Source organism: Jaculus jaculus, chromosome 4, assembly GCF_020740685.1.
Source record: "Jaculus jaculus isolate mJacJac1 chromosome 4, mJacJac1.mat.Y.cur, whole genome shotgun sequence".
In the NCBI taxonomy this organism is placed as follows: Eukaryota; Metazoa; Chordata; class Mammalia; order Rodentia; family Dipodidae; genus Jaculus; species Jaculus jaculus.
In genome coordinates this window covers 112798703-112811307 of record NC_059105.1, presented here as the reverse complement: position 1 = coordinate 112811307, position 12605 = coordinate 112798703, and the positions used below count along the sequence as shown (strand labels likewise).

Genomic DNA, 12605 nt, shown 5'->3' with positions numbered 1-12605 from the left:
TGTCTGCAGAGAGGCGACATGGTCTTTCAACACAGGTTAGGTGAATCATTGTGTTCTCCCATTTTCTCTTGGCCAGTTGCTACCTTCATACCAGATTGATCCCATCTGGGATTTTGAAAGGATTGTTTCCGTTTCATTTGAGAGGGTTCCATGCCCTGTCCTTCAGTAATCTTCAGGTGCTATTTCACTAAACCCTTTACGATGTTTTCTATTGTAGGGTTTTCTGTGTCTGTGTGTTTCTTCTATAGGGTTATAGGTATAGGTGTTTCTCTAAGCCATGGTATGTGTGTGTGTGTGTGTGTGTGTGTGTGTGTGTGTGTGTGTGTGTGTTTAAACACACCTTTAAATTACAGTCATCCTGAAGGCAAGTGCCATATTTTCATCGCTTACCAATATAAGCCTTGTCTTTGATACTGGTGAAATGTGACTAGCCTCTGGTATATTAAGATTTGTAGTAATAGACTTTGCTGTTAAGCAAACATGGTATCGATTTCAGTCAGTTAATCTTTGAAGTTTTTGTGTTAGATTAAACTCAGTAGAATCAAAGAAACACTTTGATTTCCAATATTTATTTTATCTTTTTAAAATATGGAACACTTCACGAATTTGCATGTCGTCCTTGTGCAGGGGCCATGCTAATCTTCTCTGTATCGTTCCAATTTTAGTATATGTGCTGCCAAAGCCAGCACAATTTCTAATATTTTAAATTTTTAAATTTTTAAATTTTTTTGTTTATTTTATTTATTTATTTGAGAGCAACAGACAGAGAAAAAGAGGCAGAGAGAGAGAGAGAGAGAATGGGCATGTCAGGGCTTCCAGCCACTGCAAACGAACTCCAGACGCGTGCACCCCCTTGTGCATCTGGCTAACGTGGGTCCTGGGGAATTGAGCCTCGAACCAGGGTCCTTAGGCTTCACAGGCAAGCACTTAACTGCTAAACCATCTCTCCAGCCCTCTAATATTTATTGAAAGCAAATTTATTATGTAATAAAGATGGGAATAAACAAAAACCCATGCATGACCAGTTTCAGAAAGCCATGGGCTAGTGGCTCTGCATGTGCCCATATTAGCTTTTAAGCACCCAAAGGAATGTTGCAGAATATTTTTATTAATAATCAGAGCTTTAGACCAGGGATTGAAAATGCATGTTTATGTATTGCTGTTTTCTATTGTAAATCAACACAGATAATTGTAAAATATTATAATTAGAAGTTTCTATTTAAATTGATTAAGGCATTTTTATCTCAGTGCACATGGAAACAAGTCTGGGTGAGTAGCTTGAGCTGGTTAATTGTAACCTTCTTCTGTAAGCTTAAGTTTCTCTGTTTTACAAAATGAGTGAGGCATAAAGGATTTTACATTTAAAATGCTTAGGCTGAAGAGATGGCTTACTGGTTAAGAGATGGTTACTGGTTGCCCACAAAGCCTAAGAACATATGTTCAAACTTCCAGGTCCCGCTAAGCCATCCGTCCAGCCCCTCCCTCCCTTCCTCCCTCCCTCCCTCCCTCCCTCCCTCCCTCCCTCCCCTAAATAATAAAAAATTTCCAGGTCCCATGTAGCCAGACGTAGTGATGCAAGCATGCAATGTTGCACATTCACACAAGGGGGTGCCCACACCTGGAATTTGTTCACTGCGGTTGAAAGGCTATGGTGTACCCATTCTTGCCTTCCAAAAAAAGCTGTGTTACCAAATGTCCCAGAGTGAAAGAGTTCTTTCTTCCAGGACTGTAGGCTCTTCAGGTCAGACGGTCATGTTTACTGGAGCTGAGGCTCTAAACAGGGCAGCTCTCTGGACTGTTGAAGGGGAAAAAAAACATTCACAAGTTATGTGTTTACTTACCCAGTGTCAAAAACCTAACATATTTCTTTAATTAATGCTCTATTTTCTCTCAGGCTGAATGATTCTGAGTGACACAAAAACCTTCTGACTGAAGAAGTGCAAGATTTAGATAGAAAGTACCATGAAATCAAAAGCAGTGTGAGGTTATCATTCACTTGTTAAGATGTGAGCTGGTGGCATCATTGACAGGAAAGATTGTAAGTGAAGTTAGGAGGATGAGTGTAAAACTGCATGAAGCTGGCAAGGTAGTTCAGTTGGCAAAGTGCTTGCCTTGCAAGCATGAGGACCTGAGTTTGATCCTCAGAACGCACATGAAAATGCCAGGTGTACACTTGCAACCCAGCATTGGGGAGGATCTTTGGGGCTTGCTGGCCAGCCATACTAACCTGGTTGATGAGCTCCAGGTCAGTGAGAGAAAAAAATGAGGTTGTCCTTTGGCCACCCCGAACATGCATGAATGCACACACTAGCACTCACACACATGTGAACACACACACATGAAAGAATAAAACATTTAAAAAAGTACGAAACTGTATGATGGAATTAGGAATGTTGACGTCCACCTCCAATCCAGTACTTGAGTCTGAAGCAGGATAGAAGGTTGATGCAAGCTGGGCTAGGCTACATAAGACAGTATCTTGCAAAACCAAAAACTAACCAGCTCACCCACCAACTAGCCAACTTTCTGATGAAGTAGGTGGTATTGAGGACCATGGTGGGACCATCCATCTCTAAGAACAGGAGTTTAATTAAGACCTCTGTCTTTCATTTCTTGTATTTATTCATATCTCCTGTAAGTTTCCTTTTATGTGGGCATAGTTAATCATCAGGTATATTTTAATGGATTTGTGACTCTTGGTAAAGATGACACAATGTGAATTAGGAAAATATTAACATTTACCACCTGCTTGATTTGGGATTTAAAAGCTTTACTATTCTATTTATTATTTACTATTGCTATTCGCTCTATCTTTCTGTGTGCATGGGGACTTAGAGGCAGGCAGACAGGCTGCCTCAGTGCCCTGAATTTTAAATTATGTGGCATGATTTTTCTTAGAACTTGTGCTATAAATGTGTTGCATATTTGCAAGTGCAAGGTGGCAATTTTGAGTGGTTAGAAACAGTAAGGAGAGTTGAAAAAGAGGCCATTTTTCTTAGTTTGTACCTGTGCCAACACTAGTTTTCTTCTTAAAAAAGAAACATTCATTTTCCTAAAATTTAAAATCTAAAGATGAATCAGAAGCCATGAGGGTTAGAAAGGTGATCCTGCTCACTGGGAGCCAGTCAAACTTACATGAAATGATACTGCTAAAATAATACTTATGATGCTAGATTTTGTTCTGCCTTCCTTTGAAAACATAGAGTGAAAATAACTTTAGCTATTTCTTTCCTTTTTTTTTTTTTAAGTCTTTAAGTCATGCTTGGTGACACACAACTTTAATCACAGAACTAGTGAGGTAGAGGTAGGAGGATATCTGTGAGTTTGAGTTCACCCTGAGACTACATAGTGAATTCCATATCAGCCTGGGCTAGAGTGAAACGAAAAACAAAAATAAAAAAATTAAAAATATACTTTATTTATTTATTTGCAAGGGGGGTTGGTCCATCAGGGCCTTCAGTCACTGCAAATGAACACCAGACACACAAACCACTTTGTGCATATGGATTATGTTGGGTCCTGGGGGAATTGAACCCAGCTCCTTTGCTTTACAGCAAATGCCTTAATTGCTAAACCATCTCTCCAGCCCCTCCCCAAAACATTTTGATAGCAGGATTTTGACAAGTTATTAGAAATAGTAGGGATCTATCACTTACAGTTTTGTATAGTTATTATTATAAAGGGATCCTACCTCCCCCTGTCTGTGTATTCATCCAAACAACTTAATAACTAAATATAACCAAATTTCTTCTTTTGGAGAATAGGTTAATGACAAGTTTTGTTGCCCTGGTAGAACTTCCCCCCCCCCCCCCAGATCTGTGTAGAAAATAATACATAAATAGTATTAAGGGAGTTTTTCCATTATTAAATGTCTCCCAAATGTATTAATGTTTGCATGACATCCCATAATAAAACAAGCTATGAGCCTAACATTTTATAATCATGAACAGGGCATCTTATTTAAATAGTAGTAAGGTGAGAGTTCATAAGTGTATACTAGGCAGTATGTAGTTTTGAATAAACCAAATAGAAATTTCTGTACTTAAACAAGTTAGTTTAGCCTCCTCAGAGCACAGTTATATAATATTCACACAGTAAAAGAAATTCTTGTTCTAAATAAATGCTGAGTGACTTCACAGATCTTATCTTCTGTGCTGCTGTCAAGCTGATAAGTCTTGAGAATGCACACTTGCCTTCTTGATTATGTTAACTTGTTTAGGAAAAAGAAAGATGCCACAAAACAAACATCTAGAGAAAATTTTCAGACTTATGGATTTTCTTGAGCTATAATATTAAGGGTTACTATGTCACATACTCTAAAGATACTCCATCTCCATATTTTACTTAACATTGCCCAGAACAGCATACTTAACCTTCACTGGGTGGTATTTTCTCCTATCACTTGGTATTTATTAGTGGGAAATTTGTTTTAGTGCCTTGGAAATAAAGCTACCGCAGGAGTTTTGAAAGGCTTAGGGTTGATTGGGAGCTAAGGAGAAGATGTCAGTATCCTTTAGTCAGAGGATCATACTGTATTCTCTTAAGTTTTCTCTCTTGTGTTGAAGAAAATCATAATTTGACTTTATAATTATGTGGAATTATAGTCATAATAACTCCTTGGAGACTGTCATTGATTGAGAGAGACAAGAAAGATCCACATTTTATTCTTTTGTTGTTGTTGTTGAATAAGGGCCCTTTATGCCAATTCCTTCAGTAGCTTGTGCTCAGGATATCTGGGTAATTCTTAGTGCCTTGAGTGAAATCAAGTATTAAAATTCAGAGTTTACTAGGTTAAAATAGTTATCTATGTCTTGGTATAAAAGTAAATATTTAATTTTCACTTTGGGGCTTTTTCACATGGAATGGAGGGTGAATCTTTTGAGTAGAAGAATATATTGTTTAAATTTGTTAGAGGCAATGATAGATATATTAAACCTGTGGAAGAAAAGAATTAGTACTTTGTCAGAATTCATTTGTTCTACTAACTTTTTTTTACATTCTTACTATTTGTGTATGTATAGGGGATATGTGTGTTGTGTGATGTCTGTGGCATATGCATGCACTCACCTTGTATGCACATGTGTGGAGGCCAGAGAGAATACTGGGTGTCTTCCTTGGTCTGTCATTCACATATGTTATTGAGCTGGAGTCTTCCTCAGCCTGGAACTGCTGTTGTTTGGTCATCAGGACCCAGTAATTTTCTGGTCTCCATCCCCTCAGGACTGATGTTACAGATATGCAAGGCCACACCCAGCTTTCTTTCCTGTGGGTGCTATTACAGTTACCTTCTCCTTGCTGGGATATAGCACCCCACTAAAGCAGCTGATAGGAGGAACATTTTCTATTTTAGTTCTCAGTCATCTGGGGAAGCTCCATGATGGCAGGGAAAAAAGGGCATGAGAAGAGGCTGGGCATCACTTCTGCCATAGCAGGGGAGTGAGTTGAACACTGGCAAGGGGAGCTGGCTATAACACCCATAACCCTGCCCTCAACAACATACTGCCTCCAGCAAGACTCCACCTCCCCAATTACCACTAACTTGGGAATAAGCCCTTCAGAACACAAGAGCTTATGGAGAACATCTGATTCAAACCACCACAGTTTCTAAGAAATCAAAACTCAGTGATCTCCAGCCCTCATTTTTTTTTTTTAACTTTAAACAGATGTTGATTACACAAAGGTTGGTTGTCACATAATTGGATACTTGTCTACTTTGTACAATTATTCTTACTCTCCACAGAAAGGCTGCTTCTGAACTTATCTGGCAATGGCAAGCACTGAAATCCTGACTTGAACAGAATTGTAAAAATGCCTCATTGATTTAAGTTGAAAGCAGTACATTGGTACATGGCTCTTGCACCCAGTATCAGGAATGTACAAATGTCTTTTTATTAAAAATACAAAATAAATTATCTGTAGGCATGGACAAATGACAGCAGTAAACCAGTATATATTGTCAACTGAAACCAGTAACTGATGGGTATAGTGATTTGCTTAAACATCAGCCAGCCTTTTCTTCAGTCATTTTCTTCAACTGACTTCTTTGAAGTTATTGATGAGGAATCCTGCTTTGAGCTTCCTGTCACAGTTCATTACAAATGGCAAGCACTATTCTAGGACTTAGAAAATGCCCCCTCCTATGCCACCACCATTCCTCCCATTGCGCCCATTCCAGGTTCCTTCTCTTCCTTGGGAATTCCTGTGATTACAACTTCTGCTGTAGTTAGCAGGGAGGCCACCCCAGCAGCATCCATTGAAGCAGTTCTTACAGCTTTTGTTGGATCGATGATTCCCTTCTACACCATATTCACAAATTCTCCAAGCATAGCATCGTAACCAACTTCTGAGGAACTTTGCAGGATTTTCTCAACTATCAAAGATCTTTCAACACCTGCATTCATAGTAATTGTCATTGCAGGGATTTTGAGTGATTTTCTAATAATGTCTATACCATTTTTTGATCTTCATTAACAGGCTTTAAAGAGTCCAAGGCTGGAGTACAGCAGAGGAGAGCACAGCCGCCCCCTAGAACAATGCCTTCTTCTACAACTGCTCTCGTAGCATTGAGGGCGTCTGTAACTCTGTCTTTCTTTTCATTTACCTCCACATCTCTTGTTCCACCAACCTTCAGCACAGCTAGTCCATCTGAAAGCTTTGCCAGTCGCTCATTCAGATTTTCCTTTTCATATTCACTAGTTGTGGTATCTAACTGCTCTGTTATTTCTTGAATACGTTTTTCAATTTGAGTTTTGCCACCTTTTCCTTTCAAAAGCGTGGCATCATCCTTGGTGACAATGACCTCTCCGACTTTCCCTAAGTCATGAGGCTGAACATCTTCAAGGTTAGGGTCAGTCCCTCTTCTCCAAACACTGCACCACAAGTAGCAATAGCCATATCCTTAAGCTGGTTCTTTCTATTGTCACCAAAACCTGGAGCTTTGATGGCTACAACTGAAGACCAACTTTTAACCTATTTAAGGCCAGTGTACTTAGAGCTTCACCATTGACATCTTCAGCAATTATGACTAAGGGTTTACGGTAAGCATTTGCAATTTCAAGAGCAAGTACAATGGACTGGACACTAGAAATTTTCTTTTCACTCAACAGAACATAGGCATCCTGGAATTCACATTTTTTACCTTTTGATGTGTTAATAAAGTATGATGAAATATAGCCTCTATCAAACTTCATGCCTTCTATAATTTCTAATTCATCATTCAGTGTTTTCCCATCCTTCACTGTGATGACTCCCTTTCTTCCAACCTTTTTTATTGCATCAGAAATGATGGCTCCAATTTCTTTGTCTCTATTAGCAGAAACTGTAGCAACTTAAGCAATTTCCTCAGGTGTTGTCACAGGTTTAGACTGCTTCTTAAGTTCAGCAATTACAGCATCAACAGCCAACATTACACCTCTCCTGATTTCCACTGGATTAGCACCTTTGCTGATCTTCTCAAAACCTTCCTTGGCAATTGAGTGCCAGTACTGTAACAGTGGTGGTGCCATCCCCAGCCTCTTCATCCATGTTATTGGCAACATCCTGAACCAGTTTAGCTCCAATATTTTTATACTTATCCTTTAAGCAGTTGCCTTTGTAACAGTCACACCATCTTTTGTTACTTTAGGACTTCCCCAACTCTGTTCAGTAATTACTGTTCTTCCCTTTGGCTCCATTGTAATGGCTACAGCATCGGCTAAAAGGTCTACACCTTGAAGCATTAAGGCTCGGGCTTCCGCACCAAATCTTACATCTTTGGCATAAGCCCAAGTGAGATGAGAAGCCAGTGCCCGGGACACTGGTCTCACTTGTTGTAGGGACTGTAGGCAGTCGAAGCAATTCTGTGGGGCGTTGGCAAAGGGGCACGCGGCAAGACGGGCCGTCCGCGGCGAGAGTCCAGCCCTCATTCTTAAGTAGCCGGTGGTCTTACCTACTGAGCTGTCTCCCCATCCCCTGTTTTGGTTCAACATCACAAGCTGTGTTGTTCTGTTGGAGACCTCAGGACTGTCATCATCACTTTTGGTTAAGAAAAGGCCGAAATGATTTGTTGGAGACTTGAGTCAATCTGTTCTAATGACTGTGTAAATATTGGTACTGATCAATCTTTTTTTTTTTTTTTTTTTTTAAGGGTCGACATGTTAAAACAGGTCAGCTGGCGGCCATCAAAGTTATGGATGTCACTGAGGTAGGTTGGATCACATGTCTTTTTAAAGAAACCACGATGTAAAAGTTACCTTTGCCTCAACATAGGAACATTGGTCTGTTTGGAGAATAGAATTACTCTTGAACAAATTGCCATAGATGGCATTTTGGTTTCCTAGGTCCAACAGCAGACTGCTTAACTTAAATTGTTGCAGGTCGTCCCCCAAAAAACAAGAGCCAGTAGCAGTTGCTTTAAAAACCATTCCCCCATCTGACTGATGTCATCTTTGGCAACAGAACACACCATAATTGGAAACATCTTTTCTAATGGAAAAGATTTGAGGAAGGATCATGGAGTTCACATGATTGGAAGGTGGAGGGTAGAGAAAAGTTTTGCGATAGTATTAGGCCACAATTGTGCCTTTCATTTTTATCACGGGGGAAGTACACAGTCATATTCCCACGGGTTGGAAAACAGAAACATCTGCTAGAAAGCTGAGCAAATTATGGGCAAAATTTAGCAGCAAAAAAATAGTTCTTGGTATGGTCACAGGAGGATTTACTGTGCAGCGTTATATGGGAAAGAGAATGTAGCAAAAGAGAGGGAGGCATGGAGAGAAAGAGAAGCACAAAGACAAGGGAGAAAGAATGGGGGGTGAGTGCATATGCACGTGTATGTGTCCTTATTTTATTAAAAGCCATTTGTTATAAAGAACTAAATCCATCTTATTTTAAATTGTTTTACTTCCTATGCTCATTGCTTCTTACTTGCCTAATTTTGAATAGGAATCAGTATTGCATATCATGGCTATCTAGAAAGAGTTAAGCAACAGCCATAGGAATTTGGAATGTCTACATTTAGCCATCATTTTCCCAAATCTGGTGTCTGCAGGATGATAGTGGCTAAGCAGATTTTAGACATGCTATCTTGTAATTTGGTGAGATGTCCTCTGCCCTGCTCTGCTCTTAAGTACTGTGAGTACCTCTAGTATGCCTGCTTGCCAGTAAGAATTAGAAAGCATTACTGCCTTTAGACCACAGGACAACTACTGAACATTATCCAACTATTTGAAAATTTGACATTTTATGAAGCGATTGTTCTCTTTTCTCTATCAAAGAGAATAATTAGAGACTTCAAAGGAAAACAAAACATACCACCGTTGTTTGGTTGAATGTCCAGAATACTGCATAACAAATTGTGACATAGACATAGTATAGGACCCTACCTTGTGTAGCTCAGTGAGAAATTGGATGCTTTTCAGCTAATCATTTTGAAGATGAGTGAAAGAGAAATACATTCTAACTTACTGTAATTTATTTACAAAGTGCTCTATGTACTGATCTCGATTCCTATCACTGTGCATCTTGCTGTTGCTGAGTTGGGCTATGGTGTCACTAGAGCCTAGGTGATTTTGCATATTTATAAACATACTTCTGGACTTGGCTTTTTGATACTGTTTTAAAGGTAAGTTTTAAACTTTTTGAACTGAAGATTTTTAATTTCTTGCCTGGCTGGGTGCCTTTAGGCTAACCTACTTTTCCTGCTATAGCTGCTGTGCCCCACCCATCAACAAATATATTGCTTTTCACACCTCAGGTGGACCTCTTCACATAAGTTTGGCTCTGGTAAATGTGCAATACATGGTAACTGGAGAAAAAAGTGGAAGATATACAGAAAAATATAGGTCCACCATTTTATGTAGCTATCATGGTACTTTTCTGTACTTATTTACAGTCATGTTCCTGTAGATACCTATACAGTATGCACAGACTTGTCCATGTACTGGACACTGTGGTGCTTCTGTTTAGTTTTCCTTTCTGGGATTCAATTAGGGCCTTGTGTATCTCAGTTAGAGAAGTGCTCTTACCACTGAGCTAGACATTCATCCTTGTACTGTACTTTCATTGAGTTTCAAATAGGTATTTCCATGCTTGAAAACTAAAGCAATGATGGAAAAAATGCATGATATAAGTATTTCAGGGCTTCTTAAAAAAGTAACGCAAAATCCATGTATTCAAGTAAAATGTAAATCAGATAATACACTTAAAAACATGTAGAATAGTGACTTCAAACATGTTAGTTTCATAATATGAACTTTACTATGGTCCACGTCTAAACCAGAATAAGTATTGATTATAGACTGAGGACTTTGTGCAGCTGGCATGGAAAACCTGCCCCCACTCTGCCCCACACATCAAGGACTTCTGGCACTTCTTGGATAATTGTAGACCTTGGCCTGGCAATGATCTGGGGGAAGAAGGGCACAGGCTTTCACATCTGATTTCAATTTCAATAGATGGGACTTTTGGAGATGGTCCCTCCTCCTTCTTTTTTTAAATAAGAGAAAGAAATAAGAGAAAGAAGTTGAACTCCAGACATGTGCACCACCTTGTGTGCATGTGTGACCTTACACACGTATGTCACCTGTGTCTGGCTTATGTGGGTCCTGGAGAGTTGAACATGGGTCCATAGGCTTTGCAGGCAGGCACCTTAAATGCTAAGTCACCTCTCTCTCTCTGGGAGATGGTTCTCTAGATGTGAGCAGGTGTTGCAGTCAGGTTTGCATTGCTGGTAGAAATCATCCAGCCAAGAGCAGCGTTGGGAAAAAGATTTTTTTTGGCTTACAGGCTTGAGGGGAAGCTCCATGATGGCAGGGGAAAAGAATGGCATGAGCAGAGAGGGTGGACATTACCTCCTGGCCAACATAAGGTGGACAATAGCAATAGTAGAGTGTGCCAAACACCGGCATGAGGAATCTGGCTCTAACACCCATAAGCCCGCCCCCAGTAATACACTACCTCCAGGAGGCGTTAATTCCCAAATCTCCATCAGCTGGGTATCTAGCATTCAGAACACTTAAGTTTATGGGGCCCACCTGAATCAAAGCACCACACAGGTTTCTAGCTGGTTTCCACTGTTTTATCTCAGGATCAAAAAGATGCAAATAAACTTATTCTTGGGAAAAGTCACAGACTTGTTCTAATTCTTTAGGTCAAACTGTTGGGTAGTTACCAGGCTACTAATTATGCCTCAGGCTCAGATGTCAAAAGAACAGGAGGGTGTGAGGTTGAAGGTGTAGCTGCTCTTCTACCCAGCTTAACTTTTGGCAGGTTGGCTGTAGTGGGTGTGAAAACTTTTGGCCTACTTCACTCCCTTTTCTTTATTATGTGAGGAACCTGGAAACAAAACTAGTCAAGGTTGGTTCTGCTTGGGGTGACTTGATATGGGACCATGTAGGAAACCAAGGGTTTTCCAAGGGATGCAATTATTTGTGAAAGATGTACAAATCTCTTCCTTCTTTTGAACTTTGTATTTATTTATTTATTTTTATTTGAGATGGGCGGGCAGGGGGAGAATGGGCATGCCAGGGTCTACTACAAACAAACTCCAGACATATGTACCACCTTGTGCATGTGGCTTACATGGGACCTAGAGAATCTCACCTGGGTCTTTAGGTTTTGCATGCAAGCGCCTTAACCACTAAGCCATCTCTCCAGGCCTCTTTTGAACTTTTAACTGTATTAAGCACTGATTACTCTTACGATTTGAAGGACTTTTGGGTAGAAACAATTTCTTTTTTCCTTTTTTTTTTTTTTTTGGTTTTCGAGGTAAGGTCTCACTCTAGCCCAGGCTGACTTGGAATTCACTATGGAGTCTCAGGGTGGCCTCGAACTCACGGTGATCTTCCTACCTCTGCCTCCCGAGTGCTGGGATTAAAGGCGTGCGCCACCATGCCCGGCTGGAAACAATTTTTTTCATCTGATTTGTTTTGGGAAAAGTTTAAGGAACATGTTAGGGATGTATTCATACTGGATGATAACTAGCACAGCAGATCACTAATGTGTGGGTGTTTTAAAATAACTGCAGTCATGAGAATTTGCAGAGAACTATGTAGAGAAATCTCATGTCCCTCATCCAGTTTCCCCCAATGTTAGTGCTTTCATGACCACTGTATTACAACTGAAATACATAAAACAAAGCTAGGGAAATGGGTGTTTTATAAGGTAAGGAGTACACTGAAACTCTGATGTTGAATCTTAGCAGATTAGACTGTATCATTACATTTTGTCTGCCTATATGCCTTAGAACCAAGATAGACCATTAGAATTTGAACACTGGCATTGGTACAGCATAAGGAGCTTGTTCATATTTCCTCAGTGGAACATTATTTGTGAGTTTATAAAGTTTTGAGGGGTACTTAAATTGTTAAATTTGTTTTTTCCTCTTATGGCTGGGGGTTGAACTTTCCTTACATTACTGTTCTACATTTAGTTGTATCCATAATCTCTGTAGTTTAGGTTCTTGACAGTCTCATTTTAATTCTGTAATGTCAAACTTGTATACATGTATAAGGGGCATAGGGTTTGTTCCTTTCAGTTTTGGGTTATCTCATTACTTTCAGCTAGTGTTCATTGCTATTGAGCTATTACGGCTCTTGGACATTTTAGTGCATAGAGCTAGGAAA

At 39.7% G+C, this 12605-nt stretch overlaps 1 protein-coding gene and 1 non-coding gene across 51 annotated transcripts in view; one reads left to right on the top strand and one right to left on the bottom strand.

Moving 5' to 3' along the window:
- The window catches only part of Map4k4 (mitogen-activated protein kinase kinase kinase kinase 4), a 223178-nt gene that overhangs the window by 107161 nt on the left and 103412 nt on the right, over positions 1 to 12605 (top strand). For all 50 annotated transcript variants that reach the window (XM_004651780.2, XM_045147035.1, XM_045147024.1 and 47 more), the window contains one exon: positions 8126 to 8182. In XM_004651780.2, the coding sequence (XP_004651837.1) occupies positions 8126 to 8182 (57 nt within the window). The remainder of the gene's footprint in view (positions 1 to 8125; positions 8183 to 12605) is intronic.
- On the bottom strand, positions 583 to 689 carry LOC123460361. The gene has a single exon (XR_006636926.1). It is a non-coding gene; the product is annotated as a U6 spliceosomal RNA (small nuclear RNA).